The sequence below is a fragment of the Gopherus flavomarginatus genome, chromosome 8 (assembly GCF_025201925.1).
Source record: "Gopherus flavomarginatus isolate rGopFla2 chromosome 8, rGopFla2.mat.asm, whole genome shotgun sequence".
Taxonomy (NCBI): domain Eukaryota; kingdom Metazoa; phylum Chordata; order Testudines; family Testudinidae; genus Gopherus; species Gopherus flavomarginatus.
In genome coordinates, this window is record NC_066624.1 from 112,951,074 (window position 1) to 112,973,710 (window position 22,637).

Genomic DNA, 22,637 nt, shown 5'->3' on the forward strand with positions numbered 1-22,637 from the left:
AGAAATTAGACTGAGACCCACCAAAGCACAACCACCAGTTGGGAATAAATAACTTTCAGTCTCTGACATGGGCTGGATGTGAATCAGGGATGTAGAGAGAAAAGCTTTACTATGTGTCCCCTGGGCCATCTGGTCCCCACCACCCTCACCAGTAAAATAAAAAATAAATACCAGTTTGCAGCACAACAGCTCTCACTGGTCCTTTGCCTGTGGGCTTGGTCTGTATGACCTCTGTTCCACAGAAGAGGACGTGTCTTCGGTAATCTTCTGCACTGTGTGTTTTCCAGGGCTTGGTATTCTCCATGTGGGGCAAAGGGGTTTTAGTTACCGGAATACTTTCACCTAAAGATCATGTTGAACAATTCCAGTTAGGGTGTATTTAAATTCCATCAGACTCAGGAAATGTGCAATTAATACATACCCAATCAGCAAGAATTGTTAAATAAATAAATAAATAAATGGACTGGATGATGGCTATGATTTTTAACATCTGAGCACTTCAGACACCTCCCTGGTAGTTTTCAATCTAAAGACTTGGGTCAAACTTTGCCCTGAGATAGACACAGTTTTATAGTGGCTAAGTGTATATGTGTGACACTGCGTTCTGCTGTTGAAGTGTGTGTATCGTTGTCTGCCCACACAGAGCACAACATCCTAGCATTTAAAAACAATTTTTTGTGTTTTTAATGTTTGCTGTATTTCCTGTTGCTGACAATACATTACATAGATCTGGTTTCATTTTTAGTAAGAAATTGAGTTATGCTGAGCAGTTTAGAACTAATCAGAAGCCCTTCCCAAGGAGACTGCAAATTATTCAAAACACCATCTTTCCTTATTTTGCAACAATTCATTCTGATATAGGATAAACCATTTGTAATCAGAATTGATAAAAACATGTCTCCAGAGAGAGAGCAAAGAACTGCATGGAGAGAAAAGACAAATCAAAATCCAAGTTTGTACCTGTGAGCATGCCTTCATCTACAATACAACCTCCATCGATCAGGATAGCATCACATGGCAAAGAATGCTGCTTTCTTTCTAAAACAAGGATGTCTCCTGGGACCAAATAATGAGACTCCAGCTTTTTGCAACCTATAGTAAAATATAAAATGAAGTGAGTGTTCACTTAGACACAGGTTATGATCCACAGGAACATTTTAAAGCCTGCACTACACAACCAAACTGTTTTACTCCATTGCTTGGTTTCAGAGGAACTGCACGTATGGATCTACAGTGGTACAAGTGAAGACACTTGTCTGCCTGCCTACCTTGAAGTGATGTTCTGAGGCTTAATTAGTTAATGTCTATAAATTGCTTTGGATAAGAGACCTGCCTAAGGTACCTATAGGCCCCATTACCACTGTATCTGAGCACCTCACAATCCCTAATGGACTCAGCCTCACAACATTGTTGGGAGGTAGGGTGTAATCCCCATCGCACAGATAGAGACCCAAGGTGCAGTGAGACAAACTGAGGTGAGGAAGCCTGTAGTAGAGCAGGGAATTGAGTCCTGGTCTCACGTGTCCATGGCTAACATCCTAGTCACTGCACTATGGAGTTACTTTACCCAATTTGTTCTTGATACTGAAATACATCTGCAAGCCGATAAGCCTAAGTATGTCTGTGTACTTCCAAATGCAGAGTTTGACCCCCTATTGAGTTGGAAGGGGTGGGGGGAAGAAGGCTAATTGGACATTGCTCACCTTCGTCCTTTGTGCAGGCTGTAACCTGGACTTTGTTGTGTTCCTCAACAAGGTCATGCAGCTTCACAGATTGCTGTTGATTGGGTAGTAAATTAAGTGTTGAAATACTAATACTTGTGCCAAGCAAACATTATACTTTAATGATCAAGAGTAAGCTTCATAACAATGAAACTGAACTTAATTGGATTATAAGTGGTAAGAGTCATACTCCCTATGCTTTCCTTACCAATCAGGAAATGTGTTCAAAGGGTTTGCCCTCAGTTAGACAGCAGAACAAACTGTACAGTGTTTTGGGGCCTGATTTTCCACTCATGCCAATTTCACATCAGTAAAATTACTCCTCTTTGCAACACTAAGAAATGAATCAGGCTCTGTTTTCAATGACATTTCCAATCCCTAAATAGTGAATTTCCACATGTTGGTCCATTTTTTTCCCTGCTAGAAGGGGGCTCAGTAGAACAACCGAGTGTAAATATCCAGTTATTACAGAGGTTACCACTGCAAAAAACCAGAAACAGAATCTAGACTTTTGATCACTTTAGCTAGGTATCTCTGCATGGCCGGTGGCTGGTTGTAATCCAATTTAGCAATTTGCATGTCCAGAGTTATAAACTGATGAGGTGAACTATCACAGGTTTGGGCTGTGTACAGTATTGTAGTGGGGATATGTCACCTTAATTTAAAAGTTACTTATAAAATCTAGTCATAGGTGTGGGCTTCTTAATCAGTGTTTTTCTTATGAAAACTTCAGACCAGTTGGAAGAGGGCCCTGTGGCTCAAAAACCGGTCACTCTTCCTGCTAAAAGCTTGGACTTTGACCTTGCCCAAGAACACTGGCTAGGCCACTGTTTGTGTTCTGGGTGTGCTGGACTGCTGGATGTGCACACCAATTGAAATGTCCCTCAAAGCAACCCTGGTGCTGCTTCAATCGTATGCTTGCTTAGACCTGCATGAGGTTTGTGCTGTGCATTTGTGCTAGGACAGTAACAAAATAGAAGTAGCTCAGTGCCATAATCTACTCCAGCAAGGACAATATATCATCAGTCTTCGGGGGGGATGAACAGGGCAGAGCCCACTATCACCTGCTGTAGGATTCAATTCTTGTAAGTACATGAATTAGTAATTCAGTGGAGATCAGATGTAAAAGATGTAGGGCCATTTTTTGTTGGTGACTCACACTGTAGTTTGTTACACATGGTTTGCACATGTTTAAGTGATAATCCCGTGTCCCTTGCACCAGGATGACAATCAGTAGGAAGTCATACTTTATTTTCCTGAAAGCTGACTTTCCTACTGCTTCCTCCTTCCACTGCCACCTCAGCAGTGCACTTGCATCACTTAGTTTGCAAACCACGGAATGACAAACTGCTGCAAATTAAACCACTTTACCACCTGGCCGAACCTTGTCCCAAATGCCTGAATTGCATGTTCCTTGAGCTTTGAAAATAGAGTTATTTTTCTTGTTGTAGTTTTTTGCAGTCAGAATTCTCTGCCTGGCCAAGATGGCTGGCAGCTCTGAAATAACAGGAGAGAGGCTGTTCTCTGCACTTTTAGCCTGACTTGAAGGCTGGAAGTGCCTGAAATGTTAGGAGTATTTGTCGCACAAACAGCCTGGTCCTGCGAAGGGCTGAGGTTCCTACAACAGTGTGCAAGTGCCTCATAGGACTGAATTCATAAATTCTAAGCCAGATATGCAGACTAAATGAAGCAATTCAGGTAAACCTTGGATAAGCATGTTAGCTTTGTGTGCATAGGCCAACTCTGAACATTTTTGTGGCTTCATCTGAAAAACACAATATCCTTTTCCTCAGAGAATGACTGAGGTAAAGTTAAGTTATTGTGTAGATGTGTCTAAAAGGCTCAGATGTATTAACTTGTCTGATAATTTAAGACTAATGCGACTTTTTTTTTATGTTAAAGCCTGTTATTTGCAGGCTTTGAAGGCCCTTGCACATTGGGGAAATTCCAAGCTGGACACAACATTCATGGATGGCCCAACTCTAATCTTCAGTGGACTTGTGAAATCTGCAATAGTACCAGCTAACCAAAAGGACAGAGTGCAGAAATTGCTTCTTATTCTGTGTCTGAGACAAATGAAATTATTACTGTTGGCTAAACTGGGAAATTGATGACGTGAAGAGCAGCCTTACCTGTCTGAGGTCATACACGGTTAAGCCAATAGAAATGACTGACAAGATTATGATAGCCACGGAATACTCAACGTAACCTTGGCTCAACCACAGAGTCAGAGTGAAGGTTTGGAACACATAAAAGGGATTTAAAATCTGCAAACACAAATATATCACACAGTCAGGAGAAATCCACAGTTTGTTCAGCTGTCGCTCACATGTGGGAAAGATGAAAAGGTTTCACTATAGATTTCGTGAAATCTTTTCAGTGTAATTTAAAACAGAATTGTGGTGCTTGTTGCAAGCCAACACTCTCCCATGATGGTTCAGGGGACTGATAGCTTTCACCTCCATCTTGTTGACTTGATCTGGCTCAGAACTAGTTGTCATCTGATAGCCATGCAGTGATTTCTCCGAAATGAACTGGTAGTCTCAAGTGGTCTAGATAGTAGCCCTCTCTTCAATCATTAAACTAAAGGCTCCATTCTGGACAGCCAACATAGTGACTGAAGACAATGGGATCTTTGCCTGTATAAGGCTAGCACCGAGTAAATAATTTACTGAAAAATTTAACCCCTGAATGAAAAATATGGGAACACATTTTTGCAAATATTCATCCAGGTCTAAGGAATGAAGGGTCAGGAGCAAAACAAAGATGTATGCTCAGCCAGTACCGTAGTATCCTGGCCAATAGTATCACCAGGGCACCCCTTCACTGACACTTCCTTGTGCAAAGCAAAGCAAAGCACCACACCTTTCAGAGACCTGCCTAGAGGCACAGCCTTAATAAACATCGCACAGGAGGCTGCACACTTTGATGCAAGTGCAAAGTTCAAATTCAATAGCCTGTTTTAAAATGCTCTCCTGGAGTTCTCTTGGGTATTACAATTCCTGCACTCAATACTGAGAGTAGTCACTTCTACAGAGACACAGCAACTGTTTAGCAGGGCACAGCATTACTAACAAATAGTTTAGGATACAAAGTCAAAAATACTTTCTGTATTTCAATTGACAAAGGGAATTTAAGGAGACAGAATGTAGGATTCTAGGCTAACCTCTATCCTTGCAAAAAGTGCTATTGGATTATTAATGATCAAACTTGAAATTGTACACCTTGTCTTAAAGATGGTGACTCCTCACACCATGATGGGTATCAATCTAGTATTGACCCTGAGGGAACAGTGACAAGTACTCAGTCACCAACACCACTTACTGTGAAACCTATGCTTTTATTGGTGGTTGGTCTCTCGTCAAGGACTGCTCATGTTTGCTTCATCATAGGAGATACCATGAGTTCGTAATCTGAGGTAGTATGGCTGCACCCTATATGGATGTGCTCATATGTAGGATGGTCCTGATTTCTCTCTTACAGAAGCTTTACACTAATGTAACTCAGTGGAGTCACTCTTGATTTATACCACAGTGTCAGTGAGATCAGAACAAGACCCAGCAATCACATTTTTCTTTTTTAATCTGCCATCTAACCATCTTGTTAACTGTACATAAAAGGTCAAATTGTCCTCTCTGATATACCAGTATAACTCTATGGTAGTTAAAGGAATGGAATTGGCATAACTGAGGGAGGACTGTACCATGTAGCATTGAGTTTTTTCTACGCTGCTTTGTTTTAGTAAGGATCTAAGGCAGGGGTGGCCAACCTCTGGCTCCAGGGCCACATGTGGCTCTTCAGAAGTTAATATGCGACTCCTTGTATAGGCACCAACTCCGAGGCAGGAGCTACAGGCGCTAACTTTCCAATGTACTGGGGGCAGGGGGGGTGCTCACTGCTCAACCCCTGACTCTGCCACAGGCCCTCCCCCCACTCCATCCCTTCCTGCCCCCTCCCCTGAGCCTGCCAGGCTCTTGCTTCCCCTCCTGCATCCCAGAACCTCCTGCATGCCACGAAACAGCTGATTGGGAGGTGTGGGGAGGAAGGGGGAGGCACTGATTGGCTCTGGGAGCAGGGTGGGGGAGTTGATGGGGGGCTGCTGATGTATTACTGTGGCTCTTTGGCAATGTACATTAGTAAATTCTGGCTCCTTCTCAGGATCAGGTTGGCCACCCTTGATCTAGGGCATCAATTGCTGAATTCCAGGATAGAAAAATGAAATACCACTGTCAAAATGTTTCTGAGCTATCTCTTCAAGTTGCAGTGGGGGAGGTCTAGATTGGATATTAGGAAACACTATTTCACTGAGAGGGTTGTGAAGCAGTGGAATGGGTTACCTAGGGAACTAGTGGAATCTCCATCCTTAGAGGTTTTTAGGGACCGGCCTGACAAAGCCCTGGCTGGGATGATTTAGTTGGTGTTGGTCCTGCTTTGAGCAGGGGGTTGGACTAGATGACCTGCTGAGGACTCTTCCAACCCTAATCTTCTATGATTCAAATAACAAGACTTAAAAATAGAGATGCAGCTTACCTCTTTAAAAAGTAACTTCCAAATAGGACGAATTTCAACTTCAATGGCATTGGGCCCGCACACTAACCTCCTGTATGAAATCATGAATTGGTTAATATCAGAGAAACAAAGTTCCCTGGCATATGCCCCTATAGAAGGCCCCAGCTCTTTCAGTTCAGACCTCTGATGTAAGTAAGAATTCACATACACAAAAAAAGGCATTATACAATAATGGTAAAACCGTATCTTAAAAGTAATATCAAGAACACAGATGATTGAATGAGACAGAAGTCTTCAAGAAGCTATTGAATCCAAGGGGGAATTATACTGAGACCAGTGTTCATTTGTCTCATGCAACTCATGCAAAGTTTTATAAAAAGTCAAAAAGAATCTTTGATCTACCACTGACTCTTGCTGTGAGCCTGGCTTGGTAGATTGGTGAAACATGGCAGCACCTCCCTCCCTTCTCCCATTCGTAGGGCCAATTCTAACCTCATTGAATCAATGGCGTTTCTCCAGATTTACATTACTGTAACTGAGGACATTTGTGACTATACTCCTCAGAATGCAAGTTGCATTCATTTTATTCACCCTCTCAATGTCATCAGTGCACTTTACATTACTACTGAAGTAAATAGCAATAAACTGATGTGAATTGTGAGTAAGGAAGAAAAGAATTGGGCCCATATGCTTATTTAAATCTGAAATACTGAAAAGACTGGAAATGCTGTGGACTGTACCTGATATTCTGTTCTTCTCTCGTCAGACCAGTTCCAAACTTGTGATGTATGTCGTAACATGAGTTGCTGTCATCTAGCGATCTAGGATAACCATGAGAGAGCTCAAACGATGTCTTGAAAGGGGATTTTGCTTCTGCAAAGAACTTTGTAACGAGTGATTAAACTCACCCCACTTTCTGGAACTGCTTCACAGAGAGATCCCAAATATACCGGATTTTCTGTACCTGGATGCTTCTGACCTGCAAAACCAAATGACACAAACATAGGCGCTGACTCCGTGGGTGCTCCGGGGCTGGAGCTCCCATGGGGAAAAATTAGTGGGTGCTCTGCATCCACCAGTAGTTAAGGTCTCCTCCCACCCCTTCTCTTCCCTCCCCACCCGAGTGCACCACATCCCCACTCCTCCGCCTACCTCCCAGCACTTCCTGTCTGGCTGCCGCCAAACAGCTGTTTGCATGCTCCGGGACCGGGGGGAAGAATGGGAATGTGGCACACTCAAGGAAGGAGGCAGGGCCAGGGCAGGAATTTGGGGGAGGAGTTGGGGTGGGGACTTTGGAGAAGGGGTTGGAAAAGGGGCAGGGGAGGGTTAAGAAGGGGCAAGGCCTCATGAAAGGGGGGAGTGGGGGCGGGGCCAGAGGCAGGGGGGTCAAGCACCCAAGGAAAAGAGGGGAAGTCGGTGCCTATGGGCACAAATGCCCTTTAGAACACCCCAATTCACTGTATTACAGGACCAGTTCTCTTCCTTGATGCATGGATATAATTCCAATTAAAAGTTAATGGGAGCCGCAAGGGGAAATTGAGATAAGAGCTTTCATCCGCCTCTGCATCTAATACTACGTACTGTATTCATCCATCCATGACTTACTTTTAATTCTGGCTTCATTATGGCTCTGTTTATGACAGAATCTTTGTCAGCAATGAAGAGACTATCTGATGTATCTCTAACCGATAGATTCAATTTGGACAAGTCGATCCAGGTCACCTTCTTTCTGGTGTATTTCTGAAATTCATCCTGGAGGAATAAAGAAAAATTCAGTGTACTATGAAGGAATGATACATTCTTAGTGTAGGTCTCTGTGTAAAGCCATGGCAGAGACAGGCAGTACATAATTACAGAACTTTTGGTTAGGAGCCAAGAACAGAGAGCTTCATTACAGTCTGCTTCACCTAATGAACTCTTAAGTCTAAAACATCGCCCATTTTAATCGTGCTTCCTGACCCTGGAAAACATGTGTTTCCCAAAATGAGGGCTGCAGTATTATTAAGGCCTCACTATAGTAGAAAATGAGAACCAGTGTAACTAAATTTGATCTAATTAGACCAGTGCAAATGCCTAACACAGATGCACTTAACCCAGTAAAAATTGTGCTTTAATCAATATAGCTTAGTGTGGGCAGTGTTATTAATCACTATTACAACAATGCAGTAAGTTACTAATTGTTTTAAGTGCATCTATATTAGGGAAGTAGTGCATATATTGGGGATCAAATGCATATTAGGTGTTTGCACTGATATAATTAGTGGAAGTGGATACAGCCCTCTAAAATTCAATCCTACAGAGTTTCTCTCATGATATTAGTCACATGCATTACACAAAAGACAGGTTCAACCATATTTGTTAGGATCAACCCCTCTGTTGTGTCCTGTCTTCTACATTCTTGTGTGTAGGTAGGGTAAGCAAATATAGAAATATAGAAGAAGTCAGTACTCTCTGGAGGGGAGGGATGGCTCAGTGTTTTGAGCATTGGCTTGCTAAACCCAGGGTTGTGAGTTCAGTCCTTGAGGGGGCCACCTAGGGATCTGGGGCAAAAATTGGTCCTGCTAGTGAAGGAAGGGGGCTGGACTCAATGACTATTCAATGTCTCTTCCAGTTCTAGGAGACTGGTATATCTCCAATTATTAAAATTAGTGTTATGCAGTAATCATATTGGAATGAGACCTACTCTAACACTAGTAGTTAAGCAGTGGGGATATGCAGTGTACACAAGGTGTCTATGTTCAGTGTTAAAGTATTTGAATTCTAGTTAGTGTAACCATAACCTCTGCACAATATTTTTGAATTGTTTTTTCTGAAAATGTCTGTATGGAAATGATTTGGAGTTAGTGGGCTCCTCAAATGCCTGACTTATCCCTGCCAGTGTACATCTGAACTCGAGTATTTACATTGGAAAATACTAAAAAATTGCTATTACACACTGAGAGAGTAGGAGGAGTGCTTAAGTGTGTGTGTGTGAAAACTTTATATGAATTAATAAGACATCCAGTTAAAAGGACATGTTACAGTGTGCACCTACTGTTGTTCTAAGCAATATGACATCTGCTTCTTGCAAGTTACATGGGCTGCAGTTTGCCCACACATCCCATGCTGGCTTCCAGTAAAACAGAAGGAGAAGAGCCCCACAGGAAAAGATATATCCAGCAATGCACATGGTTTTCCGGCAACCTTGAGTTTTGTAGCCAAATATCTCCTGTGGGACAAAGACGAGACATTATTTTGAAATTGTTTGACATTGAGACTTGTTTTAAAGGGAAAAGCTGCAAAGACTCTCTAGCTAATACACCTCGTATAAGCAACCCCGTCTTCAGCTTGCAAGATGAAACTGTGTGTCAGCTAAACATGTATTAAAATTAAGGAAAAACATACACCAACTCCACCAAAACCAGGCAGTATCACATACTTAATATGGCAAGAAAGGCCCATTTTCAACCCTCCAGCTATGTAGACTTGAAGAATTAGCTTGATCCTATAGCTTTCACTGTCATAATGCAGCTGGTCTGTCACAGTAACACTTCTACCGATATTTAATTCAGCTACAGTCCCAGAGCTGTCCTGCAGCAATGGAGGGTGTCTGTACAGGAGCTCCGTGTTATTCAGGGGAATCCACCCTGCAGCACAGAAACTCCCTTGAAGTTACGAAGACTTTTCATGATTCTGAATGGCATATGCATTTCTAGTGTGCTATCAATGTAGCATCTACTTTACATAAATAAGGATGCAATTTATTTCCTGCTTATGTCCCATGGTGTGGTTCTTAATCATACACAGAGCCCTGAGCACCTTTTATGATCCTTCATTATCTTCCCTGTTTTGTCCTTCTACTTCAATAACCTGGAAGCTGTTGTAGTCATAATGACATTCTATTGTTAAAAAATTGTTCTTCCAACAGAGACTGCATTTTCTAATCCCCATGTTTCTTCTCCAATTGCACCTCGGATTTACATGTACATTAGTCTGCTTTATGCTTGGTCTACACTTCTGACAATCACCCATTATGTGTGCTGTAGCTTGTAATGCTTTTAGACTCATAGACTCATAGGTCAGAAGGGACCAATCTGATCATCTAGTCTGACCTCCTGCACAAGGCAGGCCACAGAACCCCACCCATCCAATTTTATACAACCCCTATCCCAGGACCGAGTTATTGAAATCCTCAAAAATGGTTTGAAGACCTCAAGCTGCAGAGACACCACCAGCAAGCGACCCGTGCCCCACGCTGCAGGGGAAGGCGAAAAACCTCCAGGGCACCTGCCAATCCGCCCTGGAGGAAAATTCCTTCCCGACCCCAAATATGGCGATCAGCTAAACCCTGAGCATGTGGGCAAGAATCACCAGCCAGCACCCAAGAAGGAATTCTCCGCAGCAACTCAGTACCCATCGCATCCAACATCTCCCCGCAGACCATTGAGCAGACCTGTCTGGTGGTAATTCAAGATCAATTGCCCAAATTAACGATCCTATCATAACATCCCCTCCATATACTTATCAAGCTTTGTCTTAAAGCCAGGAAAGTCTTTTGCCCCTACTACTTCCCTCGGAAGGCTATTCCAGAACTTCACTCCCCTAATGGTCAGAAACCTTCGTCTAATTTCAAGTCTAAACTTCCTAATATCCAGTTTATACCCTTCTGACCTTTTATTATGGTCCGTCCCTTGCAGTCAGGACCCTGGGTAAGTGTCTGTACAATAACTCAACAGCTACAATTCTGTTTAAAATGAACAAACCTGAAGTGAAATCCTGGCATCACTGAAGCCCAACAGGAGTTTTGTTGTTGGCTTTAATAGGGCCAGGATTTTCACCCTGAGTCTGCTCCTTCCCCACCCACAGTAGCTCCGAGGCTGGTGTTTTGCAAACCAACAACTACTGGCAAGATCCTATCCTCTCCCCCAACTCCCACCTAGACCCTGTCTCTCCACCCCACACACAGTTCCCTCCTCAACACACTACCCAGGGGCCTGTCCGTGTCCCCACCCTCCTATCCTCCCCATCAAATCCCACCCAGACCCTGTCTCTCCACCTCACACACAGTTCCCTCCTCAACACCCAACCCAGGGGCCTGTCTGTGTCCCCACTCTCCTATCCTCTCCCTCAAATCCCACCCAGACTCTGTCTCTCCACCTCACACACAGTCCCAACCAAGGGGCCTGTCCGTGTCCCCACCATCCTATCCTCTCCCCCAACTCCCACCCAGACCCTGTCTCTCCACCCCACACACAGTTCCCAACCCAGGGGCCTGTCCGTGTCCCCACCATCCTATCCTCTCCCCCAAATCCTACCCAGACCTTGTCTCTCCACCTCACACACAGTGCCCAACCCAGGGCCTGTCCGTGTCCCCACCATCCTATCCTCTCCCTCAAATCCCACCCAGACCCTGTCTCTCCAGCTCATACACAGTTCCCAACCCAGGGGCCTGTCCGTGTCCCCACCATCCTATCCTCTCCCCCAACTCCGACCAGACCCTGTCTCTCCACCCCACACACAGTTCCCTCCCCGACACCCAACTCAGGGGCCTGTCCGTGTCCCCACCAACCTATCCTCCCTCCCAAATCCCACCCAGACCCTGTCTCTCCACCTCACACACAGTGCCCAACCCAGGGCCTGTCCGTTTCCCCACCATCCTATCCTCTCCCCCAACTCCCACCCAGACACTGTCTCTCCACCCCACACACAGTTACCTCCCCGACACCCAACTCAGGGGCCTGTCCGTGTCCCCACCAACCTATCCTCCCTCCCAAATCCCACCCAGACCCTGTCTCTCCACCTCACACACAGTGCCCAACCCAGGGCCTGTCCGTGTCCCCACCATCCTATCCTCTCCCCCAACTCCCACCCAGACCCTGTCTCTCCACCCCACACACAGTTCCCAACCCAGGGGCCTGTCCGTGTCCCCACCATCTTATCCTCTCCCCCAACTCCGACCCAGACCCTGTCTCTCCACCCCACACACAGTTCCCAACCCAGGGCCTGTCCGTGACCCCACCATCCTATCCTCTCCCAGCTCCCACCCAGACCCTCCAGGGACCTGTCCCTTCCCTTCTGCCCACAGCAGGTTTGGCTCTCCCACTCCCACACACCGTGTCCCTTCTCCCCCCCAGCCCAGGGTCCATCTCAGAGCCCCCCCCCCGCCGTACATGCTCCACCCATGGCTTGCTGTTGGGGTCGGAGGGGGCGGTGCTGTTGCTGGTGCAGCTGGCAACCAGGAGGCAGGTGTAGGACTGCGAGGCCACCAGGCAGCCCGTCCAGCCTGCAGCCTGGCACGCTCCAGCCCCGGCCAGCCTGGGCAGCAGGGGCCTGTCCGCGGCACGGGCCCCATTGGGCTGGGAGTAGGAACTTCACCCCAGGGAGAGCCAGGCCGGAGGCGCCTCGGGGCAGTCACCGAAAGTCAGGGAGCTCGCCCAGCCAGGCACCCGCGATGGCTCTCGGGGCGGAGCGGCCGCCCAGCCAGCCACAAAGCAGTCCCCACCGCCACCCTCCCCCTCTTCCTCCAGCACCCAGCCGGACACAGGGCTGCCACCTCTGAGGCACAAAACCCGGCACCTCCTGCAGGAGCCTGAGCCTACCGCTGGCCATGAGCACTGAGCACCCTGATGCATTTCCCGGGACAGCTCCCTCAAAGGAAACCTGGACAGGCGGCTCCCATGCAGGAATCTACCTGCCTCTATTAAGAGCAGAGGGCATTTGAATCACTCTGTGACATCCAGCGCACCCCTCACTAGCGGGCAGTGTTGGCCATAGCTTGGTCGGTCGCTCCAGACCCACATAACAGAGACCTGTGTTCATACTAAGCAGTGTGGGAATGGAGACTCCTCATCTCTTCACTGGGATAGGGGCAGTGAGGACTAGACTAGAGGACCTCTCGAGATTCCTTCTGTCCTGTGATTCTATGGCTCACAGAAGTGCACACTATAGGCACACACAGGTTTTAAGGTGACTGGACTCCTAGGAAGCTTAGTCCCCAAACAATCACCAAATCCTTATGGGAAAGTCCTATGGAATTTAATAGTAGTTAAAACAACAGCATTCTCCAAAAGCTTAATCGGATTACAGAGAAAAAATATCTGCTGACTTAAATGATGAGTGAAATCCTTTCTTTTTCTTTCTTTTTTTATATATAGGCCCATAGCAAGAATATAATTTTCTATTAAATTCTATAGGTTGGTTCAAAAAATCTGTACAAAGCTATCATTCTCTATAAATCTCTGTAGGATTTGTGTGTAAGGGAAGGGTCAGCATATTCTTCCATCTGTTCATCTGAAATACAAGCATGAAAAAGACATTACAAACTTCTCAGGTCCTGCAAGGTGACTGGGAGCTATATGTTCACTTTAGGTCTTTGCTCTGATTAATATTGTCTGTTTGTAGGGCCCAGTGATATGCCTGAATCTACAACGGGCGGGATTTTGATTAGTCAGTTTACAATGGAAAGGTTGCAGAATTGGTAGTATGAGGTAAATTTCCTGTTTTACCAGTTAATATCCAGTGACAGAATATACCCATGTTCACACCCTATACACTACTGTTATCATTTTTGTACAAGGCATGTCTTGTTAGGTATAATTTGAAAACTCAAAATTTGATCGTCAGTGTCATCCTGATAAAACGTGTGGCAACACTGCATGTGAAGTTATAAGATTCCCCTGGATGGTGGTAGTAACACATGTTCCAAACTCCTCAGCCCTGCTCAAATGAAAGTTGGCAAACATGGCTGTCCTAAACAAAGGAATGTGTGCTCTGCTTAATTTGCATTTAAGCAGTAAACAGAGTCATCAAGCAGGAAGGGAAGACAAAGGAAGTTCAAAGAGATGAAAAACCAGAAGGGAATATCCTTATACATAGACTTTGTCTCCTAGTATACAGCTGGAAATGTTTTTTCAAGAAGGAGACTATAACTATAGAGAAGGGGGACAAATACCCTGAGGCATCCCCCTCTCTCTCTCTTTGCCCATCACATTCACAAGCATTCATTGGACTGTGAGGGAGGGGTCCTGGCCTACAGAGTTTGGTCAGTACAACTGCTGAAAGCACGTGGTGAGAATCTTTACTTGAATCCGATATAGTTTAAGTTAAGCATTGGTAAACATTTTTATTTTGCTTGTTACCATTTCTGACTTATGCCTTATTACTTGTACTCCCTTAAAATCTATCTCTTTGTAGTTAATATACTTGTTTTACTGTTTTATCTAATCCAGTGTGTTTAAATTAAAGTGCTTGAATAACTATTTGAGATAATGAATTGGCATATTATTTCCTTTAGGGAATAATGGGCTTTAAATATTTTGTACTGTCCAGGAGAGGGCTGGGCAATACAGGACATAGATCTCTCCCCAGAAATGTAAGACTGGGGCTTTATTGGAGTCACACTGCAGTATAACCCAGGGTGGTGAGAGCCAGAGTATAACCCATGTGTGGCTGGAAGGCTGCAGTTACACACAGACACTCAGGGTATAACATGCATGCTGGAAGGCTGTTTGTGAGCGGTCCAGGTGGGAGCTAATTCAGCAAGGCATTGTAAGGCACCCCAGGTTGCAGGGCAGGGTGACATAGTCCCGCACTGCTCTGGACTGTACCCTGGTATGTCACATATCCATCCTATTTACATTTTTAACTAGTGAAAGGCCCAAAACATTTGATTCCAACCTGGGTTTCAAACACTCTGAATTTCTGCAGTGTGGTTCAATCTCTATTGAAACAAGGACCAACTGCACAATTTATGTCTTGAGCCAGATGCTGAAATATCAGACAGACACACACATTTTGATGCTTGGATTTGCACCCAATTTTAATCTTCATCCCTCTCCCAGCTATACACAAACTACTTACATTTCCTCTGGCATTAGCAACTGTATCTACAGACTCACATCTTGTATAACTCTATTGTCTGTAAAGAACAAACCACTGCAGCCAGTGGAAGGGGAGTTTAAAACTGGGTCATTTCCATTGTGTGTCATTATAATTTAGGGGTTTTTTTTCTTATGCTGCACCTTTGCAGATCCTTCTTTCTTGCCAATATGCATTTTCCAGACTGAAAGGGTCTATTCCTCTCTCTCCCTGGGAAAATCCTCAGAGAATTACCTGGACCCTCTTTAGGATTGGGTCAGCTAAGACATGGGAGATCCCATGTTCAGAAATGACTGGAGGAAGTTCACATGGGTTCAACACAATGTGCTGCACATGACTAATTCCTCTTAATTCCTCTTCCCACTTTCATAATCCCTGAAAGTAACGCCTCGCTCAGGAGAACAAGTGTTGCCAACCACCCACATTTAAAAGGCTTTGCAAGTAATGCCAGGTTCTGAGAATCAAATTATGCCAGTAATATTGTGTCATCCATGTAAGCTAAATAAAACATAGGTGACAACTTAAATCACTCACAGGCACTGGATGCTAGGTCCCCACTTGTTTGGAGGTATGAGAATCCCTGGACCAGGCTCTGTTAATAAGTACATTTTAAAAAGAACCTTTCTATTTTATTTCATCCCGAAGGATTCTCAGACTGCTTAACAGAACTTGTAAACTTAATATACTCACTATACTAGGGATCACATACTCCAGCACTGAAATACAACCACCTCTGTATGGGAAAGGAGAGGGAATCTCAACTGCTTAATCTTCTGCAGGATAGAAACCAAAGAAGATCATATTTGGTGGAAACCACAGGGAGTTTAGGAAAATAGAATGTAATTCCACATGTTGGAACTTGGCTATAGAAGCCAAACTCTTAGCAAGTAGGTTTCACCAGTTTAATCTAAGGTGGGATTTTAAATTGATTTAGTTAAACGGGCATAAAGAACCTGTGTAGACACTCTTAGTTCAGTTTGAGAGTGGCTTATTTGTTTTAGCTTAAACCTGTTCCTATTCAATTTAAATTAAAACCTGGTTAAACTGAAATAAGAATATCCACATAGCCTTAGCACTGGTTTAACTAATCTGGTTTAAAACTACATTTTTAGGCCTGGTCTATGCTGAAAGGTTATATCAACATAGCTTTGTCGGTCAGGAGTGTGAAAAAACCTCACCTGAGTGATGGAGCTATGTTAAACCAGTGCAACTCTGTCTGCAGACAAGGCCCGGGTCCACACTACAGAATTACGTCTACGCAAGGAAGCTTATGTTGACCTAAGTCTGTAAGTGTCTACACTATAATTTCACTCCCGCCAACATAACTCGCCCATTACACTGACTTAACTCCACCTCATGAGTTGTGTAGTTAGGTCAACACATTGTCAGTGTAGATGAGAAGTTGCTTATATTGACTGTTGCTGGCTTTCTGAAGCCATCCCATGATGCCCCCACACTGACCGTTCAATTGGTGCAAGCACTCCTGGTGAGGACGTGTATGGCCGACACAAGGAGCAAAGTGTAGACACGCACAAGCAATCTCATTTCTGCAACGGCTGCATGCCGATGTAAGTTAGGTCACCTTAATTTTGTAGTGTAGCCCTTGGTAAGGATGTCACGAGTCCATTAAAGAGACACGGGTAGCTCAGATCTGGTTACAAAACTGCTGTCCTTATTCAGGCAGCATCCCTGCTAATTAATTATTTGGCTTTGGACTTTAAATAAGACTTTTCTAAATCTAAGATGAATAGAAATGCTGGGGGTTTAAAGTAATATTCACTGCATTGTTGGCAGCCCGAGTGATGCACAATATTGGCAACCTCCGGCATGAGTTCGGCCCCTGCACATCCATGAGACTTTGGGACCCTTTAATTTGCCTTTGCTTTTGAGGGGTCTGTAGAGTTCCTGTTCTCAGTGCTTAGCTCAAAGGGGCTGCACACCTAGCAGCTGCCTTCTAGACCAGCAGGGTCACTGAGGGGCCACCTTTCAGCCCTGCCTGGGGGAAACGCCCCTCTGCTTGGCTGCTTTCCCCACTTCCCTGCCTCCTGAGGTATAATCAGCCAATCTGGGGCTCTGTCGGGGGCAGAGAGATCTCTGCTCTCCCCACACCCCACGGCCACTCCCAGGGGGGAGGCAGGAGCAGAAAGAGCCCAGCAGCTCAGGGATGCTCTGCACCCGCCCCGCTCTTGTGACCAATAGGACAGTGCCTCAGCTCATCCCCTGCCTCACTGCAGCATCAAGGCTAGGAAGGGGGAGGGAGAATGAAGAGCCTCTGGAGCTGACCCTCCCCCAGTCTGAGTGGGGAGGGGCCCCTACTGTAACCCCCAGGCCTGGAAAAGGGAGCTGAACAGCCCCTGGAGTTGCAGGAGGAACAGAAGTGAGGATGTGGAAACTCAGACAGAACTGATGTGATCTCATTTTCATATCTGTAGACAATAACAGACCCCTCACTTTTTTCAGACCATGTTGTGCGTGCATGCTTGTGCACAAAGTTTTCCTCCACAGCCATGAGAGCTAGAGCCTTACTTTCCTCTGTAAATGAAAGCTGAGATCCTTCTATAATCACAGGGCTTAAAGCTGAAGCTCTAAGAAAAACACTAAACAGAGTGAGCCTCACAATGAAATTGCCAGAATTGGCCACAGGGATTGCAGATTGGTGCTAGTGCCTTAGCATCAGAGAGTGGAAATAGACTAGAAACTGACGACATGTACCAAAAGCAGTGACTATACTAGGGCTAGTCACCAAGCTGAGTTCAGTGAAAACCAAAAGTAGTGAAAATCTAATAATTTTAGTTCCACTTTAATAATTGCTGGTGTTATTTGTAACCTATGTAAAGACATTGATTTTTAAAAAGCATGTGAATTTTCAACTGTGTGCATCATTTTAATGCTTACCAGCATTCAGGCCTTTACTTTTACATCGCTTTCACCGGATGGCACTTTCTGCAGCACAGTGCTCCGTAACATGTGCTGTGCTTTGGTTTAGTGCCAGCAGAGTTACCAGAGCCACTTCCTGCAGGCGCTGAGTGTCCCTCTGAGCAGTGGGTGGGGTCGCATGCAGGTATTGACCCAGCCTGACCCTGCTTAGCTTATTATATTTAATGGGCTCAGAGTTCATGTGGGTATGGTTGCAGAAAATGATACTTTTGCTATGAACCACATGTTCAAAATTTCCTCAGTCACCATCCTCCTGGGTTCTGGGTGATTATCGTGAGCACATCCAGATAAATATGTTCTCATAAACATCAGGACTTCAGCTGTTGATTCATACTGTAGTGGAACTAGTTCACTCATCACTAGCTAAACATAGAGCGTAACAACCCAAAGATTGCTCAGCATCATTTGATCTATGCGAGGATGAGAAGTGAAAAGACTGGTTGTAATAAAAAAAAATATTACAGCACATCCAGCTATGTGGCCTCTCTAATTCTCTGTCCCCTGAAGCCTGATTGAACTATATTGGACAAGTTGGGCTGCAAAGGAAGAGTTCACAACTGATAGTAAATCATGCTTTTGCATTTTTAAAGTCAATGTATTATGTGCCCATCACCATGGCTTCTGATCTGTGAGGCACATTCAAAGACCAAATGCTGTGCAGGACAGTCCATAGCAGTCAGCTGTAGTACTCATCTTCCAGTGAAACCCCCAGCCTGCCAGAGGAATGCTACTCCACAGATCAAACGGTCATTTAGGTGGAAGAGGAGTCATGGGCCATGCCCACCTGAACCAGACTGGCAGGCTATGAGAGCACACGTGTTCTCTCCACTGAGAACAGCCTGCCTCCACTTCTTAAAATGGACTATTCAGAGCAAATGGACTAGGAACAACACATAGGCCTCCGCTGACCATGTTCTTCGTGATGGTGCATAGAGAGGTGGGCAGTCCGAAAGGAGGTCCCAAATCTCACGGGACTTTATAGATTAAAATTAACACCTTTTGCTGCACCTGGGAGCTGATGAGACACTAGTGTTCATCTATGCTGTGAACTCTATGCTCTGTACTAGCTGATGTAATTTCCTGGGGTTATCCACTCGAAGTTCCCAACCAGAACTTTAGAACAGCCAAAGAACAGACTGCCCCCAGAGATCCCATCCCTGAACCTAGCACAGGAGTGAGGGTGTATGCCCATGTGCTGCACACACAGTTAGGAAAGCTTACAATAAAGTACCTCACTGTTGAGTCTCCATGCTTTGATTTAAGCAGCTCCCCAGTCACCTGCGACCTGACCGAGGAAGCTGCTGAGTGCTCATTAAGTCGAGCCCTGAGTGGAGCCTTTGAAAGAAAACATGCGCTTAAAACCTGAAGAAAATTGGGCAGATCTTCAGCTGATGAAGGTTCCTGCTGCAGGGGATATTAAAGGCTGATGAAATGGGATGGAACAGGTCCAGATTCTCCTGACTTAATGTTGCCATAGCAGGTAAACTTGCTCAGCAGCCAAAGCGGGGTTTGGATCTAAACCACGTTGTTGGCCCTATGCCCTGCATCCCATCGAAAGGATCATCCAGCACAAGAGGAGACAGCGGTGATGCTGTGCAGACAGACAGCTCCGGAAGCTGAATGCTTAATGTTCAGGTGATAAAACGGATAGAAGAGAGGAACTAGGGGGGAAAGACAGGGCATTGATGAGCATTTCTGCTGAGCCTAGGAGCCTGTTTGTGGCATTAAATATGTTGCCGGATGATGCCGCCCAAAGGCAACATAATACTTGGGAATCAGGTGGCCATGGCTTTGGCAAGCAGAGCTGTGACACATTCCCATGGCAACTCAGCCCCATTCCAGCAGCGTTTTGGCTCTAGGTCTGATGAGCTGGCACAGAATGTGCTGAGCTGGAGCCTTCAACTTTCTGAGCACATGCTCTTCCCTGCCACAGATGAGTGCAGCCAAAGGGCCATATTATGCAGGGTGGAGAGTGTGTGTGTGCGTGAGAGAGAGAGAGACACATCCTTTAACCCCCCGCTGGAGCCAGGCACGGTATAGCTGGGGAGTACAGGCCTCGGGCAAGGACTTGTGAAGATAACCTTTCAAAGGGGGTAATGAGCAAAAGGAGGATTCCTCCTGCTCGTCTGGTAGTCATGAGCAGTCTGGCTGCCCCTTATACAAGGGAGGGGAAAGGTGCAGCAGGGAGCCCTTTCATCTGTGCGCCCCCCAGGAAGCAGCCCGTACCCTTGTAACAGCATTGGGACTCTCCAGAGGGCGCTGCTGCAGGTGGTCTCGGCATTTCTGTTTTTCGGAATGTACAGGAATTAGAACTTTGAGAAATGCTTTTTGTTGGCTCTGGGGCAGTTCCCTTCAGCTGCTGGCCATGTCGCCAGCAAAGTCTGCTGACAGCCTTGATTTGGCTAAGAATCATTCTTCAGTGTAGCTGGATGATGTACCTGGGCTAGCCAACAAGACATTACAACATTCCACCCCCTCCATCTTGCCCTTTATCTCATATAGGAGCTCCTGCCATTCACCAGGGACTGGATTGAGACCCTCTGCTCTCTTCAGTGATGCTGCTTAATGCCCAAAGGCACTGTTAAAATACTGTAATTTACACAGCTCAGATAGATTAGAGTTATATTTCCTAGGCAGTTGAGGATGGGTAAAAAGCTACAGTTGCTTCGGGGGGAACCTGAGAGGCAGCTCCTTGGGGCATTCTGCCTGCAGAGGACAGAGGCTCAAAGGTCTTCAGGGGGCTGGGTGGGGAGAGAGTGGAAACTGCTCTACTGTCAATGGGTGCAGCACATGCCCCTCCCAGCAGTTGTCTGCAGTGGATGCAGAAGGGATAGGCTCATGGCGACTCTCCTTTCCCAGTCCCTCCGGAGCATCAGGTGCCAAGGATGCAGCTAGCTCTCCTCCCCTGTGCACAGAGAGCATGAACACCCAGATTCTAGCTACCCCTTGCGCAAGTGCCTGGGAAGAGAAAGCCCCCTTTTCTCACTCTCCCCATCACCACTCCTTTGTGTGCACTACATGAGCTGCTAAAATATGGAACAATTAATTGTACTTCCAAAGCATTTCCCACTGCTCCACCTTTCCCACCTCCCCAAAATGCTGCAGTCACACAAGGACGCTCACCACAACAAAGAGATAGGGCTGATTCCATGAACATTAACAAAAGCATCCTGAAGACAGGGGTTAGATTGGCGAGCACCTCTGGGGAGCAATGGGATTCCATCCTGGGGGCTGCAACAGCAAAGCTTAGTCACCCCCAACCTGCGGCATGGAGAGTAGGACCCCAGAAATCCTCAGGTGAGATTGCAGCAGGGTGTGCCTGAGCAGGAGTGACTAGCTTGGGAGAACTATGCAGGGTTGACTTCAACCAAGGAAAAAGAAAAATGCGGCCAGTTTATAAGCATCTTCCCTGTGATCTGCTCACCTGTGAGGTGGTGTCCCACATGAAGGGGTGGAAACCCCATTGCTAGGGATGTTATGATTAGACTGGAAAAAGCCTGAGGAAAAGTACTGGGCAAAACAGTCCTTCACTGGCAGGGGCACTAGGTCTTTTTCCTTTCTGATTTCTATAGGTTGGATCTCGATGTTCTTACTCAGGCAAAACCCCGACTGACGTCAGTGAATACATGAATTCAGGGTTTGACCTCTGATTCAGCCTTCAGCCAGAACCTATGCTGAAAACACCAAGCCCACTTTGAATGCTGAATTTAGCTGTAGAAAATACAGACACCTGTTGGAAATGACATAGGCTGAGAGGGCCCAGTGAGATGTAAAAGAAAATCAGAAATCACCCCCCTCCTTCCTTTACCAGCTCGTTTTCCTCTCGGGGGTTGAGCAATGCATGGTGATCCTTCCAGGACTTTTCTTCCATTAGTTTCACTCCAGGGTGTTGTCTCTTGATGGTCAAGAGAGCTCTTGGACGCTGCTACTGACTTGAACTCAGGACATCAGTTAGTTCTCATAATGGTCTTATCCACTGCCTCTAAAAATCCCGGAGCATGCACCTTCGTTGTTGAACTGGCAACACAGAGAATAGAAATCTCTTCTCGCCTGTAAAGCTCTCAGGTATTTACTTATGCAACTCCTGCATGCCTCTCCCGCCTAGTGTTACTTTGCTGAATCATAGGAAAGCTACTATTTAAAGTGACACCACCAATGGCAAAAAGAGGGAGGGAGCAAGTGGGTCATGCCTCCTGCTGTGTCTGCCTAGAGTTTTGGGCATCTCAGAACCAAACAGGAGCTGATAAATTGAGGGGAAACCAAATATCTGAGAATCAAAACCAAAAATGTTTTGGGGTTTGCAAATGGACACAAACCCTGGAGCTCAGTGTGGTGCTAAACAGAAGATTTTGTTTTGTTGAGAAATTTCCCTTGAAAAATTTAATCAAAACTCCATTTTTTGATGGGAAAATTTTTTAGCTGAAAAATTCTGACCCTCTCTAGCGATGGGGGAGTTCCCTTGGCTTGTCTCCCCACCTCCACCCCACCCACCTGGGGCAGTGTTGTGCTCTGTCGAAACCCAGGGGTGCCTCTGCCATTGCTGGCTTGGGAATGAATCTGCTCCTCAATAGCTAACAGCTCAACTTCCCCACTGAATAATAATCATGTTCAGTT

The 22,637-nt window shown here is 45.7% G+C and overlaps 1 protein-coding gene across 4 annotated transcripts in view; it reads right to left on the reverse strand.

Moving 5' to 3' along the window:
- Positions 1 to 22,091, reverse strand: part of ATP13A5 (ATPase 13A5) — a 57,631-nt gene extending 35,540 nt beyond the window's left edge. For 3 of the 4 annotated variants that reach the window (XM_050963869.1, XM_050963870.1, XM_050963867.1), the window contains exons 1-10: positions 21,832 to 22,088; positions 9,265 to 9,438; positions 7,836 to 7,982; positions 7,139 to 7,209; positions 6,971 to 7,051; positions 6,252 to 6,321; positions 3,854 to 3,988; positions 1,704 to 1,776; positions 961 to 1,092; positions 172 to 342 (exon numbers count right to left, since the gene is read on the reverse strand). In XM_050963869.1, coding sequence (XP_050819826.1) covers positions 172 to 342; positions 961 to 1,092; positions 1,704 to 1,776; positions 3,854 to 3,988; positions 6,252 to 6,321; positions 6,971 to 7,051; positions 7,139 to 7,209; positions 7,836 to 7,982; positions 9,265 to 9,438; positions 21,832 to 21,894 — 1,117 coding nt within the window. In that variant the 5' untranslated portion in view covers positions 21,895 to 22,088. Of the gene's footprint in view, positions 1 to 171; positions 343 to 960; positions 1,093 to 1,703; positions 1,777 to 3,853; positions 3,989 to 6,251; positions 6,322 to 6,970; positions 7,052 to 7,138; positions 7,210 to 7,835; positions 7,983 to 9,264; positions 9,439 to 21,831 lie in introns of all 4 variants that reach the window. The other variant, XM_050963868.1, reaches the window with a different exon arrangement.
- Between the last annotated feature and the right edge of the window lie 546 nt (positions 22,092 to 22,637).